General features: G+C 43.2%; 1 protein-coding gene across 1 annotated transcript in view; it reads right to left on the minus strand.

Annotated features, from left to right (window-relative positions):
• STK24 (serine/threonine kinase 24) overlaps positions 1-7,463 on the minus strand; it is a 587,809-nt gene extending 580,346 nt beyond the window's left edge. Inside the window, exon 1 of the mRNA XM_078657516.1 lies at positions 7,131-7,463. Within this exon, the coding sequence (XP_078513642.1) occupies positions 7,131-7,172 (42 nt within the window). The 5' untranslated portion in view covers positions 7,173-7,463. The remainder of the gene's footprint in view (positions 1-7,130) is intronic.
• Between the last annotated feature and the right edge of the window lie 14,984 nt (positions 7,464-22,447).

Here is a 22,447-nt window from a genome sequence, read left to right on the forward strand (position 1 = left end):
ATACAACCATTCAGACACGCACTCACTCACCCATACAGCCACTCACATAGCAATACAGCCACTTAAACTGCATCTCACTCACCCACAGAGCTACTCACACATCCACTTATACATCCATAGAGCCACTTACACAACCATAGACACAAGGATACAGTCACACAGCCACTCACATAATATATGTTAGAAATAGTATCACTCAGTAGGAGCGCACCTAGTGTACTAATTTAACTTTTTTAGTAGGTTACTTAATTTGTTTAACGCCCATAAACTCTTAAAAACATTTATATTCACTTGATGATGTCATCAGTGATGTCATTTGAGATGTCATGAGTGATGTCATCAGTGATGTCACTGACCATGTCATGAATGAAGTAATATGTGAGGTCCTAAGCAGTGCATTGCGGGCCATAAGTTATAATTAGCTCGGTAACTATAACTGCCGAATTTCACTGGTTTAGTACGAAGTAAATCTGGGCGTACCTATAAGGTCCCTGTAACCTTTGTTTTTTTTCAGTGAATATAAGTATGTATAGATTTGTTATTCTTAACTCTACAGCTACAAATCTTGAAGATATATATAAATCAACAAGGCACACATATGGGGAGCAAATATACGCTTACCTATATTTACTTACCTACTGTCAAAATATTGTGGTAGTTAATATTTAGGCTACAATACTTTTGTAATACAATATTTTGTGTAGTATAATCCTGGTAAATCAGTGTGCTTTGTCATGCCTGGGCGCCTTATTCTTCCTACTATAAATGGAATGTACTCAAATAATTTGTAATGTTGTGGCCCATGTGTGTGTCAGCTCATCAGATTCCCACTGGAATGTACAGGGAAGCCCAGTCAGTGTCTGACCTTGAATCATCATTCAGAGGAAGGAGCCTTTGTTCCAAGTGACTGAAACTGAACTGTTTGTAGCAGGTCAAGGTGGGACCTGGCTAAAGAACAACATTAGTACGGCCAGGAAGCATAGCCTGGCACATTCGTCCTTAGTAAGAATTAGGTTATTTGCCCATTGCCCATATCCTGTGTTTGTTGTTCTGAGCAGACGCTGCCTACCCGAGATTCATTAAAAGGAAGCTGCCAGATTCACTTCTAAATGCTTGCCATGGAGCTGAAGCCAACCAATGAAAAATATGAGTTGATGTGATTCGTTTATCTCAAATGTTTGGGGCAAACTTTGAATATGATTGAACAACTGTCTCCAGGACTGGGTATAAGCTGGCCCCTCTAGCATATCCAGAGTTCAACTTTTCACTCAAATAGCTCTGCACACAAGTGAAGGTGAGAATAAGAGTCAGTATGTGTGGCTATCGATCATATTGGAGTAAGGTCCATTTCATGTCAACTGAGAAGAAAGTGCTTCTGATGTTGACTGCAAGACCTTAAGAGAAAAATCCATTCATCCAGAGATTTGAGTTCGCCATAAGTGTAAGGTGACCAGATCTTGAGAACCAAAATCCAGGGCATTTGGGAAAAATAGAAGAAGGAATAAAAAATTTTATCCACGCAATGGCGCAGAATGACAGCTCTCATCAACATAGGATCACAGAAGATGCATTAAGAAAATAAATAAAATATAATTGACAACCAACATCATACCTATTAATTAAATTGCTTACTTATAACAGCTATTAAGTAACACAGTTTTAGAACATCCAAAAAGTGTCTTTCACTGTTTTCAGTCGACCCCTTCTAAAAACCAGGACATGAGCCTAAATTGCCGAAATCTGCCGGGACAGATGGTGAAAAACCGGGACTATCCGGGCAAATCTGGGACGTCTGGTCACCCTACATAAGTGTCCAAGTTGAAAAAAATCGGCAAAGTCGAACCAGCTAAGACTGGGATTTGCCAATCCCTGTTCAGCTGACTAGTCTGCTCCCTTGCAAACAGCATTCAAATCTGACTTGCCTCCAGCAGCTTAGCTTCAGGGGAAGTGTTTGGAGTGTGCCCCCCTAAAATAAATGCATTCTTAGCTTGGTAGTTAAGTCTGGGGGCCCAGAATCGGGTCCGGTGTGCCTATGTTGGTTTTCCCCACTTGTTTAGTTGGGAAATGTGAGATTCGCACCCCCTGAATCTCACAGACTAAACTACGCCCCTGCTTGCCTCCTCCTGTTCTGCACGCAATGGTCAACAGGAGCTTGTGTGGCTGAAACCTGCATCACCACATACTGTTCTACAACCAACAAATGTGAGAGGCTTGTGTGCCTGAGCGCAGCTTTGCAGCATTCGTTTTAGCATGTGATGGTCATGAGGCCAATGCGCCTGATCTCTGCGTTGCTGCATCCTTTCCTGCACATTATGACGGCCAAAGGCCTGTGTGCCTGAACTCCACATCGCTGCATCCGTAGTATGCGCACAACGTGACATTCACTCCTCCCAGGAATTCCTGCGCACCATGATGTCATCACCGGCCCTCCTCCTTCAATCCGTCCCCTCTCTTAGCTGCCCCGGAGGAGGCTCAGTCTTGTGGTGCAACTAAGCGCGCCCCTCTCCTAGGCACGAGGGACACCTGTTCAATTCTGCATTGTAAGAGAGTGAGAAGCTTGTGTACCTCAACGCTGCCTTGCTCCATCCCTTCAAGTGGTTGATGGCTGTGCATGGCCTGTGCATGCCAGCATTGGGACAACACTTCCTTTCTTCAAGTGGCTGGTGACCATGCTTGCTCATGTCACCCAACCCTTGTGCAACGTAACATTTCTTCTGGGGACTGGTGGCTTTTCGTGGGACTGCTTCTCCTATCGCTTTTCCTACCTGTGATGCCTGCCACAGCGGCTCAAGAACCGCGTGGCGCCTGCTTGGAACGCCGTGTCCCCACCGCACCCCTGAAGAAGGACAAGAACTGGGTGATAACCTCGATACTTACAAACCACAACCTGAAGAAGGACAAGAACTGAGTGATAAACTCAATACTTACAAACCACAACCTGAAGAAGGACAAGAACTGAGTGATAAACTCAATACTTACAAACCACCACTGTGCTTGGCTATGTTAAGCTGATTACTTTAACACACAAAATGGACAAGGAGGTAAAAAAGGATAGGTCCGGATGAGGGGGAAGCAGACAAAATACAAGGTTTGCTAAAAGTGCCCTCACCCACTAGTTGTGGCATGCTTCATCATAGGGCTTGCTAACAAATTCCCCCGCGCAGAACAACGCCTGGGATGGAGCAAAAGGGAGGGGTGGACCGTACAAACGTAAAAGTCTAAGGGATCTTATCGTGCAGAAACACAGTGTCACTATGATTAGAAATGTCTCGGGAATGTCCCCATCAGCATTTTATTCTTGGATTTTCTGGGGAGGATTACAAATTCTCTAAAGGACGATGATGATAGGGACAGTTATCATCCCTGCATCCCTCCTGTCTGCAAAATCGGCCGTCTTTACTTCCCTGCAAGTAAACCTTGCTTGGTGCATTCTTTTAAAGCAGATTTACATGTTGAGAGTAAACAGCATAAGCAATCAAGTTCAATTGTTGATGCCATACAACCTATTAAAGTTACTACACACATTTGTTTGATGTTAATACAACTCTTGCATCACAAAATAGCATTGTCTGAAAAATCTCTGTATTGTAAATTAATTTGTAACGCCTGAGCCTGGTGTCATACCATACAAAGCCTTGACTGATTGACCCTGCCACCCTGTCAATTAGAAGCATAAAAGGAGGCCAGTGGCATTTTAATGAGCCTGCGATAGTATCTGATTTCTGTATTTCAATGAGCAGTGCCAATACCTGTTACAATGATTGCCAATCTCCCAGTGACGTGTGTTGGTGCCATAAAACGGGCCTGACCTTCCCCTTGTAATAAAAATTGAGAAGGCTCAAGAACACGTGAAGCAAGGGCACTGAATAGCGTTGCAAGCAACATAAAACGTTCTATTAATTAAAAAAAGGCTCATGGAACAAGCTCTTTCAAGGAGTATACCAGAAGGAATGTGAATAAATATTTATTCAAAACAGCTACAAGGAATGTGTTGGCAGAGAGCTTTACCAGTAACAAGCTGTCAGTGAAAGAAAGTTCATGTACAAAAAGGAGGGACAAGCTAATGTCACATACAAGGCAGATTCAAACATTCTAAAAGCCTTTTTAATGAAACGGGCATATGATAAGGCTATTGAATCAATCCCATAATCCCCTTTCCTCACGCGCGACAATAAGTTCCCCAAACATAAACAAATGAATGAATGAGAAGGGTTCTGGTGTAAGGGCTACCCCCAGTGTTGCCCAAATATTACAAAAATAATGAACAGGCATGCTAGGGGTAACTTCAGGGTGGTAAACATCCTTTACAACGAAACTTTTTCCACGCAGTACCTTTACAACGCAGGAATTACAACGCAAGTCGTTACACTGACTTGCGCTGGTGGGCGCTGTAGGATAGGGAATAGTTTAATTTACTATCCAAAACCTTCCCTACTATCCACGGGGACTGGAGTTGGAATAGTAAATTAAACTATTCACTATCCAGCGCCCCCAACGCAAGTCGTTGTAACGACTTGCGTTGTAAAACCTGCGTTGTAAAGGCATGTGTGGAAAAAGCATGCGTTGTAACGACATACATCCCTTCGGGGTAGGCCTTTATCCAGGTATTCAGCACAATGGAACCTGCAATTATACAATTCAAAAATTCTAGTAAATTAAATTAGATTGTTTTATTGAGAGAACAACAATACAGGTAAATATAGCATCAGTTACTGTATTTTCAGGCTTCGAAGAGGATGACTTCAGTGGTTTACATCAGTGTTTTACAATTTTCCATCTTTAATAAAAGGTGGTGTATCAACATCGCCTTATGGTACAAATGAACAGCATCCCACAACACGTTTCGCCCCTTTTGCTAGCTTGCTTGAGGATTGCTTACTCAGCACAAACTGTCTGAGCACTCCCGAGGTCAGCAGTGGTAGGGTGCAAGTATTATATTAGGCAATCAATATGTTTGTTAGATAACGCCTGGAATTGTCCTATTGTAGTGGAAGTGAGTTTTTGTCGAAGCTGTGCTAAAATGTCTCATGCAGTGTGGTGTTTGTCTGGCATTTGCTGAAAACACCCATGCCTGTCCCCCCACACAATCTATATAATACCAGTGAACATAACTGCATTCCAAAGTAACTCACTCGATACAAAACACTGCTATATTTAACTATTAAGATGAAATTGATTATTTAATTAATATGTATGTTTTTAACATTTTTAAATCAGACTTGTATTAATAATATATTTATTATAATAGGAATTACTGTTACTATATTGTAAGATTTTAATTAAACAAATTGAATTGGTACAAAAAATAATTATGCATTCTTATGGAATACCCTCATGAATGTTCACCAGTCCCCTCAATTGAGGCCTGAATCAACTTCCTCATCTCCCATATGGACATGTTTACATTCCATTCTTTCACCATCTCCTAATTGCTCATCGACATAGTTCCAGGGCAGCTCTCACTCTGCTGAATGTTACCAATTACAATTACTTCCAGGTTTCTTCTTTCATACCAAGCTGCTAGGCATCTGTCCCACTTCAGACTACTACCACCTGTTTTATGCATCTGAGGTGAGTCCTCACCCAGAGACTGATAACCCTATGTCCTCAAACAGTACGCCCACCTCCACCCTCAGCTACCATGGTTCCAGGCACCACCACTCATGCCAATCTATGGAACGGGGGTGTTTTCCAGAGCAGGAAAAAGATCCAGCCAGGGAAGGCTGAACCACACTGTCAGCTCCAGGAAAAAAACTGGAGGAAAGGGCATAAGTGACGAGGGTGGAAAAACCAGGTTGGGACGGTCTGCCCAAGAGTTGTCCTGCCCAGGAGACGCATTGCTCTCAGAGTAAATATATTGGATCCACCCATTTTCCAAGTTTACCTTCTGCTAAACTTCCAATTTGTACCTCAACCAACATGGTACAAAACTGGGTCCAGCTTCACACCTTCTCATCAGTAAAAAGGTGTGATACCAGTGACTGACTTCCTAGAGGTGTGATATGCCCACACAACACCTTGTACCACCGCCCAAGCCCTTGCCTTCTTGACAAAGGCATTTTGTATTACACATTTTACCATTCTGTTCTCATTCTCCACGTATTCATTAGACTGGGGATTGTCCAAAGAAAACCTATGTTTATTGCCACTTTCTTTTAAGGAAAAGTGAAAACTCTAGCTAACACCTTTGCACTTGGATACTTTGAACCCTATAATAACACAGTACAAAGAAGACAAGTTTAACCTATGGGCCACCACGTTGCACTTTAATCAATAAAGTGAAAACCTGACACAGGAAGCCATAGACTCGAAGACTGCTAAGTAGCTGTGTACATCACCCTTATTGGTGACAGTGTCAGGAACCGCCCATGACGTCATAAAGGGACTGGCAGCAACTGATCACGGTTTACTTCCTGTAGTTCCCACTCCTTGCACTAGCGCCTCAACTGTGACCAGGAGGCCTACTAAATGTGGGGCAATGTCTCAACACTGTGATATCTCCAGGGCTCAATGGTGTATATCTTTCTGCTATCCCTTGCATTTTGGTGAATCGACACCTACAGTTATAGTAGCGTATATTACAGCACGTGGATCTTCCCGGGGTCTGAATACTATATACGTAAAGTGCTTTAAATGGGCAGGCATTCTCCGGCAGTGGGTACATGCACTTCTTTAACTTGAAAGGGAGAGTACCTGCACTTCTCACCACTGCTGCAACACATTTAATTGGAGAGTACCAACACTTTCCTATGAGAAACAGGTACTCCGTATAGTGAGTACCTGCACTTCTATTTTTCCATTTAAAGCAGTATATAAAAATGCACTAATTACATTATTAATAATTAACGACATCGCGTTTCAAAGCTAAATACAAAACTGATCCTTGCATATATTTCCTGTTTCAAAGCTAAACACAAACTGATTTTTGCATATATTTAGCACATGTGCATGGTATAAAACCGGGGATGCAAGAAAACAAGCACAATTGTGCACAAGGAAACTAAGGCGAGACACGTGCAAGGGCAACAACACCTGACACTTAAGGGTCTAACTGCTGGTCACATGCAGGGATGCAAGCCACTGCAGGCAGAGACTGGAAGAGGCAAGGGAAAGGCAAGAACTTGTCTTACCTGCATCCCTGGCAGACCTGCCTGCACGGGCGAATGAGCCATAGCAACTGCAGCCACGTCAAGAAAAAAGGAAGGGTAAACAAATCCAGTCCAGACCAGGGAGAGCACAGAGAGAAACGACGAAAGGGCAAAAAAAACAAAAAAATGTGTCTATCTTTTAAGCAGTTCGGGTTGAAAGGGGGAGGCAGAGAGGCTCCTGCGTTGTCCCGTCTCCTCCTCCGGGCAACGCTTTTCAGATCTTATTAACTGCACAGGGGCTGACGCCCCCTCAGCTCCTCGAGGCGACCACCAGAGTCTCTGTGGCAGGAGGTAACAACTCCCCGCACGGAATCCGCAGCAGAGGCATGGAGGGAGGCGGGAGGGGGGGCAGCGTCCCTGGCTCTCAGGTATCCGCTCCTGGGCAGCAGTTTCGGGGCGTCTGAGCTCCGCCCCCCTCTGCTATCTGAGCCTATGGGGTGTCAATAAAAGGCATCTTCATGTCAGATTCAAAAGCATCAGAAAGCCATCACTGCAGCACCCAGCCCTGGGATGTGCTTGCTGCTGTTTCACTGTTAAGCCAGATTTATGTCAGAGTTGGTGATGCAGAGGGGCGTGTCCCTTCCTCCTGAATCCTTCACTGTGCTTCTAGCGCCTCATGTCAGTTAAGTGTCTGGGGGCATCGGTCCCTTCAGAAATCTGGCCGTAGAGGCTCAACAGCGGGGCTTATTTAGTATTGAAGGCTGGGGTGAAGGAAAACACTTCCTGGTGCAGTGTGAGGAGGAGGGCGAGAGTCACTGCACAGCGAGCGAGGGGATTGGCAGACAGCCTTGCCAATAGGAACTGAGGGATGTGAACAAATATATTTCTACGCACTTTATAAGCTGTAAGAAAGCGGCGGCAAAGTGCTTCAAAGACTCGTACAGGCAAATTGCAAGGGCGAGCGATTCGACAATTTTAGGTTTAAACTGAGAAAATATTATTAGGTTAACACATTAACAAACTATAGGAAGTCTTAGATAGCCTATAAAATTGGTATCATTGGAGAAAAAACACAAACTCAAGTTCACGATACAAATCTAAATATCACATACAGGAGCCTAGCTTAGTCAGTGAGATTCGGGGAGTGTGGATTTCAAAATTCCCAACTGAAAAAAAGCAGTAGCCTGTGGAGTAGAGAGGAGAGAGATAATCAAAGTTCTAGATGGACTGTTTCTATGAGGCGCAGTACCAGTACTGATTAAGAGGGTGTAATGCAGGGCTCGAGTCGGGGTACCATGCGGGTGGACGGCGTCCCCCCACTTATTTTACTGGGTGGACGCCGTCCCCCCTGCCAAACAGCTGGACTTCACTCTTTGGCCTCTCTGGGACGAGATCGGAGCTCACGCTGCTCACGCGCTGGCTTCTCAGATGCAATCGCATCTAAGGGGTTAGCGAGGGGAGGCAATGAGCCTGATGGTGCAAGCCACCTTTTGTGACGTCACTTCCTGTCATGACGTCACTTCCGGTGACAGCGTCTCACCACTTCTTTTTTCAGGACTTGTGCCCTGGTGTAATGTCCAGCTGGATACATCATGTAGCAGTCCCTCCCTAGGCGGCGCTGTGCTTACACCAACCCCACACTCATCCATCCCTGGCATCACCAGTCAGGTGACCCTGCCAATAAAAGGGTCCGGGCGCACGTGCTCACGACCAGTTATAACCACTGCTTGAAATGGAAAAATAGAAGTGCAGGTACTCTGTACCAGAGTACCTGCTTGTTTCTGAGAAGTGCCGGTACTCTCCAATTCTAAGTATTGCACTTCTGTGGAGAATTGCTGGTGCTCTCCCTCTCAAAATAGGAAAGTGGCGGTACTCTGTACCGGTCAGTACCGGCCCATTTAAAGCACTGGTTATAACCCAAAAGTAATGGTGTCTGTGTCGTTATTAATTTAGCATGTGGGCTTAGGGCCTACAACACTACATTGGCGAGGAGGCGAACTGGATCCCGCTTGCTGCCCATCTGGTGTGGTGCGAACAAGACGAGCAGCATCTAGCCAACAAAGAAGAAGCCTGGCATGCATCAGCCCTCGAGCGGAGAGTGAGTGCAGCTAATCACGTGTGGCCTCAGTGAGCCAGCCTACAGCCAGCACCATGGAGCAGCTACAACACCCAACAGCTGCCAGTGACAGAGGGCTGCAGAGAAGGTCATGAGCACGAAAAGCGAAGGTGCAGGGAGGAGAAGCTGTAAAACTGCCGACAGCCCAGGGCCCATAAACGGGCTGTATTACTCATCCATCAAGGCCAACGCTGCACATCAAATGCTATCCTATGAGAAGGTGGTTCTGACCATCTGAGATGCCCGGATTTTTTGCTTTTTGAACACCTCAGGTTTTAGCTTTTACTGTGGGAGAGCCTCATAAGCTGAGACTCACCCACAGTGAACTCGTGATGAAATAGACTGCATGTGGATTTCACTGGTATCCGCCTTATGAAAAGAAGGTCGCTATGCTGCAGCCAGGGTAAGGGGCACCGGACTAGTTACATGTGGACACACGTGCACACGTGTGTGCATCCGTGTAAGGGCTGCACGGGGGAGATTTCTGTGGTGCACAGCCCAGTAGCAGGTACAGATAGAATGAATGGTGTGGCAGGAATTAGGCAGAGTTGGGTGGTGACATGGAATAGGTATTATAATGTGGGGAGACGCATGTAAGGGAAAGTCAGTGTGCTTTACTGTTTCAATGTAGGAACACTCTATTACTCTCCTATGGAAACAGAGACCACATGGAGTAGTTTCAGTTCGCTAGGGCCTACAAATTCCAGACACGCACCAAAGTACACTGTAAGTTGTGTAATAAGAAATATTCTGCTGAGTCCAAAGCGATATCTGTACTGCTTATGGGTCATCCAGAAATGTCATATTCCTTTGGCTCAGCTCATACCCAGAGCCTGGCTAGGTGTGACCCTGCCAGGCTGGATTAATTACCTTCCTCCCCAAGGTGTTGCATCAGAGGCCTAGCCCTTCAATGCAAGCATTCCCAAGGGCAAAGGTCTTCTATCCAGGAGGGCGAGATGGGGTGAAGCTGCAGGTTATCCTTCAGCAGCTGCCACCCGGTGCCAGGTACCATGCCTGCTCCGGGTCCGGGCCTTGTTATGTTATGTTAAAAAATGATTTATAGAGCGCGCTAACACCGATTGGGTTCTTGGCGCTGACAGACAGAGAAAATACTTGAGCAAGGGGTATCCGGGATTCTATTGATATGCTTGAATGTAAAGCCAGGTTTTTAATGCTTTCCTGAATGTAAGGAAGTCCCGACAGGACCGAATATCCAAGGGAAGAGTGTTCCACAGACGGGGAGCCAAGGTACCAAATCTGCAGCCTCCAGAGCGTTTACGGCTGAACGATGGTATCTGTAAGAGGTCCAGGTGGGCAGAGCGCAGATTCCGCGATGGGACATACTTGATGATTAGTTTGTCTATAAACCTTGGGCTCATACAGTGAAGAGATTTGAAAATTAAGCACCCTGTCTTGAAAGTGCATCGCTGAGCCACGGGGAGCCAATGGAGTTGCCTCAATAGAGGGGAGGCAGATAGCCATCTAGGGCGATTCAAAATCAGTCTAGCCGCATAATTCTGTACCATCTGAAGACGTTTCAGAAGTAAAAGCGGTAGGCCCAAGTAGACAGAGTTTGTGTAATCTAGATGGGAGATCACGGTCGCGATTACTACCTGAGTAATGGCTTCTGATGTTAAAAGACGTCGCACTTTCCGAATTTACCGAAGTTGGAAAAAACACTTGGAGACCACCTGGCCCACTTGTGTTTTTAGTGAGAGATCACTATTCAGGGTGACTCCAAGTGTCTTTGCCGAGGAGGAGGGGATAGGGCCTTGAAGTAGCAAAGGGGCAAAGGGGGTTTTCCAGAGACCATGTGGCATGAGACCCCTGGACGACGTCATCTTGAAGTATCCCAGAGGCCTGTGCAGGAAGGAAGGAGCAGGGGCAGAGAGGTGATGTGTCTCTGCAGGATAGGGCAGAAGTGCCTTCCTGCCAGCCCCTCCAAGTTTTCTTAAAAGATCTTGCACAGGAAGAGGAGCTCTTACTGGGGGGTGGGATTGCTGAGGAAGACTGGTGCTGGAGCCTGGCGTCAGGGGCAGTTGGAAAGAGGACCCCCCTGACTGTTCCAGGATTCTGGACTGTGCCTTTGAGGGAGTCCAGTGCCAGTGAAGAGAGCCGCAGGGGTTTGTTTTTTAATTTTGTCCTCCCTGAACTCACATCCATTATAACCCTAGTGGGTATTACGGGTTGGGATTTCCAACCATTTTGATATGGCTGAGGAACAGGGGTTGGCATTTGGGGATGATGCAGCTGCAGCAATCCTCAGAGGGCCATCATTGCTCGGAATCATAACAATTACCCAGGTTCTAACACAAGGGGAAGGCTGGGATACTCTTTTAGAGTTGAAAAGATCCCATGTTAAAACGATCCTACATGGTGCAATTTTAACGGAATATTTGAGAGGGAATGCGACACCTAGGGGACTCCTGGTGACAAATGAGCCCCATATCTTTCTGGAGGATCCTGTCTTCCGGAAAGAGTGGTCCTTGATCACCTGGAAATGTACGAGGGCTTGGCTAATTCTCATTATTAATACAGCTAAGAGGACAGCCAATGCCCTCTACATTAAAATCCAGGAAAACGAACAAGGAATAAAAACAACTATCTTGGCTGGATCCTTTAAAAAGAGAAGCTGGAGGAAATAAATAATGAGATAGCAGACCATAATGATTATCTACTAAGATCGAAAGTGTATAAACTGTAGAAGGACTTGAAAAGATTTTCAAGGGGAAAAAGTCTATCCGTATATCACTGAAGAATATGCCCAGAAAAAAATGGATGACATGAAAAAGGGTAACAACAGGGAGAGTAGGACCTCTGAGAGAACACGTTCTAGTAGTGAGGATAGTGACTACGAGAGAAGACCCCAGAGGAGGGGGAGAGGATACTTTGGAGGTCCTCGCACTCAGTTTAACACGCCATATCCTCAGTACCCTAATACCAACTTTGGCTGGCCCCCACTATACCCGCCCCAATTTCCAGGCATGCAGGGAGGCCCTATGACACAATTCCCCCAAATGCCTAATCCTTTTTTAGGGAGAGGCCGAGGGAGGGGCAGGGGCAAACAGAAGGGCATGTCAGGGGTGCAGTGGGAGGAACTGGAACAGAGAGTGACCAGGAGTATGGCGACTGAATCAACCCCAGGGACGAGTCGGGAAGGATATCCTTAGTGATGAACTTGACAGAAACAGAATTGACGGATACCCAAATCGAAGTACTGGAGAAGGGTTTGCGGTACCGACCAATACACTTGACATTTTTAAGATCAGACAAGAATTAGCTGGTTTCTTTAGGAACATTCGACTTAGGGTGTTCTTTGGTGACCATAATATTGAGGAACCAGAGAGGGCGGATACATACTTTTGCCCAAAATCAAAATTTACACCAGCCTTAGGACAACTCCCTATTGAAGTAGAGGCCTTCGAACAAGCTGTTGTTCACGAAGTAGCAAGCCTGTCTAGGCAGAAGGCAGCTACCTTCATGAACCTGTCAACTAAAGAAAGAAAAGCCCTGGATGAACTCAGGAATAATGAAGTGGTGATACTAAAGCAGGCCGATAAGGGTGGAGCGACGGTACTACAAAGCAGAGTCTCTTATGAAACAGAATGCTTGAGACTCCTTGCTGATAGGAGGAACTACAGGGTATTAGGTCAGGATCCTACTGAGGACATTAAGAGGGAAATTACATCAATGGTGGAGGAAGCTATCCATAATGACTGGATTACAAAGAAAGAGGGAAGGTTCCTCTGTCAATCTAAACCAGGAACCCCATATTTTTACACGATGCCGAAAGTGCATAAACCAACAAGGCCCCCCCAGGGTGGCCGATTGTTTCGCGCATGGGGTCACTTCTGGAGCCTTTGTCACAGTTTTGTGATTTGTATTTCATACCTATTGTTTAATCTAGACCAGCATATTTGAAGGACACAACAGAGGTTTTAAAGTTACTGCAAGATGTGGAATTTGATCCCTTACAGGATTTCTTGGTAGGGCTGAACGTGGAATCCCTTTATACAAACATACCACAGATGGAAACATTAAGGGTGGTTGAGGATATCTTGTATACCTTGGACTGGGAAGATAGTACGCCCAGACCGTTTATTCTACACTTGGCAGAAATTGCCCTGACCAGAAACTCTTTTGGATTTCAGGGGACTTACTACCTCCAGACACATGGGACCTCCATGGGCAGTGTTTTTGCTCCGAGCCTAGCTGGGTTGTATATGTCGGCTTTTGAAGATCAGCACATCTACACCCATGAAGGTCCTTAGTTCCATCAAATAAAGGTCTGGAGCCGCTTTATTGATGACATCCTTCTGATATGGAGGGGAGATAGGGATTCTTTGGACAACATTTTTTGATTTGGCTGAACAGTAGAAATCCCCTACTTCTGTTCACGTCCACTATCTCGAAGGACAGTCTCCCATTTTTGGACCTTACTATTTTTTGTGATGGCGGCTGCCTACATACGAAAATGTTTCATAAACCGACAGATAGAAACAGTCTGTTGTCATTCAAAAGCTTCCACCCGAAATCCTTAAGGGAAAACCTCCCTGTGGGCAATTTTTGCGACTCCTGCAAAATTGCTCGAGTCGCTTGGATGTTAAGCTAGAAGCTGAAACCCTAGAAAAGAAACTTCCCCAAAGGGAGTACCCTGCAAGAATAGTGCAAAGGGCAAAGAAGAGAGCTTCTAATAGTCACCGTGAGGCACTCCTCGAGTCTAATGTAAAGACCAGTCTGTGTGACTACGTTTAACACAGCATCAAACGACATCCAAAAAATTGTCTTACGAAATTGGAGAATTTTAAACTCCAAAGGACTTGCAGTTGAGAAGCTCCTGTTCTCATTTAAGAGGAGCCAGAATATCAAGGATATTCTGGTCCATACAAGACCAAGAAAATGCAGGAAAAGGCAAATGGAAACACATGGTGAACTTCAGAGAGGTTTCCTTCCTCCAGTTTCAGGGCACACAAGATGCGGAATGTGTGACATTTGTCAACTAATAGCAAATACAAAAAGTATAGACTTAGGGTTGACCTACCCTTGGGAACAAAGGAGCCATACGAATTGTAACTCCTCTTGTGTAATTTACTTGTTGAAGTGCCCCTGTGGTCTAATTTACCTCGGTATGACGACTAGACGGGTAAAGATCTGGATCATGGAGCACAGATCAACCTTTAGGTGCCCAAGGACAACAAGTAGATTGACCAATCATTTCAAAGAGAAGAAGTACTCGGCTGAGGATTTCTTCCGGACAGTGGTAGACAAACCTAACATTGACTTGAGATGGGGTAATCCTGAAGGAGCACTTTTCCTGTGTGAACAGAAATGGATATATAGTGTGCAGAGCTTCTCCGGGGGATTAAATGATGATATCCCTTGGAATAGCCTCTATATTCACTGAGTCATCAATGATAGTGCTTCTGCCAAACACAACATTATATTCCCTAGGGTCCTTTTGAGATACTAGGTCCAATAACCTGGGTTCTTCTTCCGCCACAACCTCCCCAGCTCCAATTAAAAGGCTAAACAAGACTCCTAAACTCTTGAATACGTTAGTTAGAAGCATTTCCCCGCACTCTGATTACATCTAGGACCCTCCTTTGGAGACATTTTCGACGTCCTTGCCTGTATCTTTAATATCTTTAATGTCTTAAATCTCCTTTTGTCACCCTGGTTTTATGCGGGGGTTTCTACAGTAAGAATAACATATATTGTGGCATTCCTAGTATCCCCCTATATATTTATTCTATGTTTTCCTTGATTACCTAGACTGGAAAATGGGGCAGAATGAGAAGGTGCTCTGTCCTACTGTGAAAATAAATAAATAAATAAAATGTATGGGGTGGACTCCATAATATAGATTCATGTAATGATTAAATTATAATATTAATGGAGGGTGGCGGCAATATCGGGTCAGTGCTTTGGAATATGGATTGCCCGTGACTAATTTTTTTAGGTGATAAAGAAGTCTCTCCTTGAGTAGAAAAGAAGGTGAACTTGGGCAGGTTGTAATGTAATGTTATGAACCGATAATCATAAAACTATCGGAGGAGCAAGGTATGGCTGGGCTCTTCATAATAGAAGCCCGACCACTGTGCGATTTATTTTACTTTAGCTTGTTTCATTTCACTACAGCATTCTTTCCCTTACAGAGAGTGCAAGCAAGCAGCTGTTTTCACTCCCCCGTCATTTCGAGTTTACGAATTTAATAAACTCGGTAGGTGTGGCGGAGCATACCCTACGGTGCCGGGTACGTTTTGTGATGCTCTGAGCAATAGTTGTTAGACAATGTATATAACTGCACCTCTTAAAAATTCTTTAATGGAGTATATATCTGGTTATTATTACAGCTGTGGTGCGCAAAGTTTGAAAATAAGCACCGCCACCTGATTATGATGGGTGGTGTGAGTATGTTCTTGTGGAGATTTATAATGAGTGTTTGGGCATGATTCACCATACCAGTGATATTTGTTGTCACATAGAGTGGGATGGAGTACATTTCACTATTTAATTTTTGGATGTTATTAATTTTTTGTCTTTTTTAATCACTCTAGGTTCCTCTCTAAAGGCGAGGGGCTCCACTTACGGTTATATGTCCTTTACCCTCTAAATTGGGAGGAGTAAGGTCCTGCACCTAGGGATTATAGTGCTGAGAAGGGCTGAAGAAAGCCGGGGTATTACTTTGAGCCGGCTGAAACATGTCGACATCTATGCTGAGTGGGGGTGTTGGAATCTCATTATAAGCTCTCCAACCTGCCACCCACGTATTTGTTTTAAATTCTGGATGGGGCACCTAATATTAAAATTGGAATAAGGATCCCCCGGCACCAGTTTTATTTCACTTATTATCACTTGTTCTGCACCGGTATCTCACCTATGATCTCATTTTCACATTTTGTGTTGTATTGTCTTCCCCCTCCCTGTTGCTCCACTTCCAGCGTTGGGCTGGTGCGGAGGTGTGTTAGCAGGCCCTATGATGAAGCATGACACAGCTTGCTGTGTGTGAGGGCAGTTTTACAATATTGGTGTATTCCCACACACTTTTTTATCTCCACCTAATGATTTACCCCTCTTCTTTTTGTGATATTTAATTATTGAGCGGGAGGGCGGAGAGGGTTTTTCCTCTCTCCCTCTGTACTTTGTGTGTTTTGCCCAGTGAAGAGAAGCCTGGGTATATGCGCAAGGAGAAGAGAGGCCCAGAAGGAGAGCCAGATAAAGGATGAAGCAGGGAGCCAGTGAATACAGCTCATTGCTGAGTTCACCCTCTTGGAGGTAAGGAGAGTGGCTAAAAGTGCTCCAGGTGGCTAGGGCTGGCTACCAGGAGTGAGAGGAGGCCAAGATTGCCAAATCAGCCTAAAGGGGGCTGAGATATGCCCCCCAGAAGGTAGGCGACCTTTGACCTTTGCTGGGCCGAGAAGCGATGAAAGGGACCTGGGCACCCCAACTCCGGGCCACATTAAATCAGAAGTCAGCGAACGCCGCCACGCTCCCTGTGAAGGTGAGGTGGGATCTAGAACCCTTTCCTGGGCCCCAGTGCCGGAGAGAAGAGGGGTCAGTGCTGCTGCACTCTCCCGCGGCAGGAGCAAGAAGGGGTTATGTTAAGATAGCTTGTAAAGCGCACAGCTACCCCAGCAATGGGGCGTCCCGGTGCTGGGCAAAATAGCACCTATCTCTAACAAAAGAGAGGGACCCAGAATCCAAAGGGGTAGGGTACCGAAAGACAAATTGTCAAAAAAGTTTCCCCTTTGGGTGAACTTACAAATAGCCAATGCTTATATTCACATCATTTCACACAACATTAGTTTGAGCAACAGATACGGAGCAAATTGACTCCAACTCCTATGTTCATATTGTAATTGGAGTAGTTGTATTCATAAAAACTTAATGTGTCATAACTCAGAGTGCATCAACACATTTCGGTTTGGCACTTGTTTTAAAAGCCAACACCTTCTTCAGGATTAAAAATGTAATTCCCACAATTCATATAAAATTATCTGAAACAAAAAATATAATACATGGCATAAGATACACACAATAATAAAAAGTACACTTTCACATCATTATATACAATATTGCTCCTATATAGGGTGCCCAAAACTAAGACAAAACCATCAACCATTCTATTCACTGTCAAAAAAGATTTATAAGTATATGTCAGTTGCATAGCAATCAAAATAGACAGACAGTTTCCAGGATTATATCATGAACAAGTAAGGAACCGCCTTACTGAGCAATGACTACAACCCCATTTCAGGTCTATAGTTGTTTTTAACTAGAGATGACTAGACTTGCATCCTGGCAGCTAGATTTGTATCTAGGGGTATTAATTGGTGTCTAAGGATACTGCCTTTAATTATTAGCAGATAAATGTGTTTACCTTTTGGCCGGTCAGACAGAAACATCACAACTTCACATTTGTCCACTATACCATATAATGGTTATCTAAACATTAAAGGTAAAAGGTGCAATATAATACACTCTAATTCATTGATACCGGCATACTCTCAATCAAAATTGGAATATGTCCTACGACTTACACACCTATTTATAGTTTGTGTAGATTCGAAATAGGCACAGAGCAAGATGGTAAATGAATATGCAGTTTAGTCCATGCCTTGCTGTATCCATGCTATAGCGACAAATCAATAGCTCTTATGTACAGCTTATTACCAAAAAACCATCCATAGCAAGATTGGTCAGTGAAAATTCTTTTAAAAATAATAAGCACATGTTCCTATATGAGCATTGCATCACTTTAGCTGTTGCCCCTAATTTATACAGCCTCACCGTGGTGGACGCGGGGTGAAGTAACAATGAAAGTTAAATTAAAACGATAACATTTTCTTTCTAGCAGTGTTACCATCACAAACCATTGCTATTACTCGTATATCATCCCACCGCTAGGGGGTAACTATGGAGAAGAAGACGACAAATTTACATCACGGGGCAGTAACATATATTCCTTTACCCTTCATTATGTGAAGTGGCAGTAGTAAAACCGTATACCTATGTACTCGCTAAACACGCGTTCGTAGTTACCTGAGTGGTACTGTTGATTGCATATAGCGAGATCCGCTACCGATATTTAATATGCCGACTTCCACACAGTTCGTCATTTTAAGAAAACCGGATTGCCGTCCCCTAATGCAGCTAGACCGCCTGCAGTCTAAAAAGAATAACAGGAGAGGTAGATTACTCAAGTGTCCTCTCTCCTTGAAGTTTAATCTCGCCCTGCACTGCTCTCATACCTGCTTCTTATGCGTGGATCAGCACCAAACGGGTTCGAGGCTTCTCACCGTCAATAATGAGTTGCCATTTTTGGCCTCCTTTTTATATTCTGAATCTCGCGCAGTTTTACTTAAAAACTCTTGCGCCTACTCGACATTACTCTCACGCCGAAATCGAAATCGACAACGGACTATAATATATGCAGTAATGCCACCATTGCTTATATGGAAGCCGAAGCTTCTCAAACAAGCGTTACTCTCGTAAATGAGACATATACCTATTTGATATCTCTTAGTAACCGTTTAACATACCGGAGGCAAAGAGAGACATTACTTGGTAAATAATCACACTTAAACCCCAGATGTGAGATGCTTCTTTCATCAAATGCGCTCATATCGAATCATAAATTCAAGATCAGTTATCATCATATATCTTAAAATGAGAAACCTATAGAACTTAATAAGTAATCTAGTTCTCTCTTTGTGTATAGCTGTATGATCCGATTCAATACAGTTTACAAAAATAGCATCTTCCAAGATGGCCGCCATTTGTAACATGTTATCCATACTGACGATATATATATAATAAGATGTTTTTTCTAGTATAATTACCCAGATAGAAAACATAAAATCAAACGGTAAATACAAATTATGCTATTAACTCTCTATACAACTATATATCACTTTACAATAGATAGTTGATCACATTTTTACTTTGTTATTGGTTATTCCTATTTTACAATTTACAGACATTGCTATCAATACAACATCATATTTGCATAAAATGGACAAAAATATCAGCCAATTCATATTTCTCTGTGATATTATACTTTGTTAATAAACGAGTGAATACATAGTTCGTTATTTTTATACATATAACAGTTCTAATACCACAAAAACATACTATTTTTGAAAATTGTACACATACTTCGAATTATGTACCCATGTGTATTAAATTCATCCCCAAGAGTATTTGACTCATGTCAGGTAACTTTTAGTCGATAGCTAATATCAGATAGCTTATATTAAGTAGGTCTAATTAGACGTTCCCATTCTTCTTTGGTATTTAAACCAGTTCTTACAGTATTGAGGTGAGAAATATACCAATGTTCACATGTTTTTCTCTTAGATTGTATGTTTCCACCTCTCTTTTGCCAATTTTAAATTTCGCAAAGATAAACCACGCTAATCATTCTTGCTATGGCCAACCTCTAGAAAATGTTCAACTAATGGCACTGTTATTTTTTTAGTTTTGATCGCTGATCTCTGCTCTTGGAATCTGATACGTGCTTCTCTCCCTGTCTCCCCAACGTAGCCAAGGCCACAGGGGCACATTAGCAGGTACACAATGTTGTTACTTCTGCAATTACTCATACATTTGGATTTAATGTATGATTATTATATTTAACTTCATCTATCTGCAGGCATTGTGGATAGATATTACACAGTCCACACCTGAAATTGCCTAACACTACCGTATTGTCTAGAGTTCTTTGAGTTGTTTTTATATCCTATCTATATGTATGGACAAGCAAATCTCGTAAGTTCTTATTCTTTTTAAAAGCAAAGAGAGGTTTCTCAAGCTTGACAGATTCATCGTGATTAAGAATATGCCAGTTTTTGTTGACAACATTCTTAATCTGATTGCTCAGGTTGGGTAAACTGACTAACAAACACAACCTTATTTGTTGGCTCCTTCTCTTTCTCTTTCTTGTCTAACAAGGCATCTCGATTATAAAACCTAGCTCTTTTCATAGAATGGGACAGAAGTTTCTTAGGGTACCTCTATCTTTGAACTTATTTTTTAAAATCTCAGAGTGTCTTTAAAAGTCCTCTAATTTGGAGCAATTCCTCCTGAGTCGGAGGAATTGGCTAAAGGGAATGCTTTCTCTCTGCATTTTGGGGTGAACGCTCGAGAAGTGGAGGAGAGTATTTTTTGCAGTGGGTTTAGTGAATAACTCCACTTCTAATACACCATTAACAGCCTTAATTGTAATGTCCAGAAAGCCAATTTTGGAGGTGCTGTGTGAGGATGTAAATTTCAAATTTGGGTCACCCAAGTTCAACCATAGTAAAAAACCATCCAAAAGGTCAACAGAGCCTTCCCAAATAAAAAAAATATCATCAGTGTAGCGGTACCAGCCCGCTACATTTTCAAAGAAAGGGGCTAGTTCGTTGTAAATCTGTCTAACCTCGAATTGTCCCACGTACAGGCAGGCCAGACTTGGGGCACAAGTGGCCCCCATGCTGGTCCCCTTCAGCTGTATAAAATACTCATCTTTGAACAAAAAAACATTATTAATCACGATTATCCGTATACAGTTAACAATGAAAACCCTACTAGCTCCACCAAGATCCTGAGTCTCTAGTATGTCGTCAATGACATCAATAGTGTCCAGTTGTGGAATATTGGTGTAGAGAGACTCAATGTCTAGTGTCACCAGACACTGAGTCTCTCCACAGAACTCCCTACCCTCAATCAATGAGATCATATGTGCGGAGTCTCTAACATAGGAACTCATACCACATACAATTGGTCTGAGAAAGTGGTCTACATATTTGCTGATAGGTTCAATTAATGAATCTATGCTACTGATGATAGGTCTCATAGGGGGGTCTTCATAATTTTTATGGACCTTAGGAAGGCCATATATTGCTGGGGTCCTAGGATCAGCATTATTAAGGAATTTGAATCCTCCTCGCATATCCAGTTATGTTCTTTAGCTTCATTCAGAAGTTCTAAGCAGTCCTTTGAGAATTTTAGAAATGCTGCTAGCATGGACACAGGTATAATGTTCTTCCACATCGAGAAGTTTATACATTCTTTTTTCATAATCTATGGTGTTAAATACAACGACCCCGCCCCCCTTGTCAGTGGTTTAATTGTGAGGGACTCATCATCTTTCATAGAGTTCAATGCCATTCTCTCGTCCTTACTAATATTGTGGGTACTAGGTCTATTGGATTTCCCTAAGATCTTATAAATACCACTTTCCACGGCGGTCTCAAAAGCTTCTATATTTTTCCCAACCATGGATAGTGTCGGGGTAAATGATGACTTTGGTTTAGGTCCCGAAACATTAACACGTTCCCTGGGCTCCCAATCTTCAAAGAATCTCCGTAGTCTAACTTTTCTAAAAAAGGAGCGCATATCTTTCTCCAACTGAACTGATCTATATTAGTAGAAGGAACAAAACCCAGGCCCCTACTGAGGACCTTCATCTCAATCTCATTGAGATTTCTATCTGATAGATTAATTACTGGTATTCTGTTAGTCTCCAGTATCGCTTGCTCCTTGTACTCATATATTCCTGCTGCTGTGGAGGGCCCCGGTTGAATTGGCCCCTCCCTGTGCTCCCATTGTACCGTGCTATATCCTTCAACATCCCTATTTATGTCCTCTAGTTTTTTCATGGCCTCTTCAAGTGCAGGACAATTTTTTAGTTCTATTTCAAGTTTGTCTATGGCATCTTGTTCAATTATGATTAATACCTGGGTCGGCTCAATAATCAAGAGCATCCAATCTCGGCTGCATCTATTCGAGATCATAGTTCAGGTTTCCAGAAACTTCCAATTTTCATAGAACAGACCAGGTTCATTGCGCACCTGTAAGCCAATAGGGATAGTGCCTGATTTAATGTACTCCACTATAAAATCAGCATGAGCCTCAGTCCGAATAAGCTCTTTTTTTTTAGGTTAAGTAACTTCCCCCAGTTTTTGCCCTTTCCAGTAACTACTGTGATTTTATTCCCATTTTTAGTGTTAACAATTCGATTCAGTTGGTCATCACTGAACCCAAAGGTTCTACTGTTGTCACCTCAATTTCGATTGGAATCATTTTCCTTATTATTTTTCCCACTGTATGTGTATTATATGTATATTTTTATTGGTACCACATTGTATACTATATGTTTTTAATATATATTGAAATAAATTGTACACCTTTTAATTTATTGTTGTTGTTATCAATTTGCTCCGTATCTGTTGCTCAAACTAATGTTGTGTGAAATGAT

The sequence above is a fragment of the Lissotriton helveticus genome, chromosome 8 (genome assembly GCF_964261635.1).
Source record: "Lissotriton helveticus chromosome 8, aLisHel1.1, whole genome shotgun sequence".
In the NCBI taxonomy this organism is placed as follows: Eukaryota; Metazoa; Chordata; class Amphibia; order Caudata; family Salamandridae; genus Lissotriton; species Lissotriton helveticus.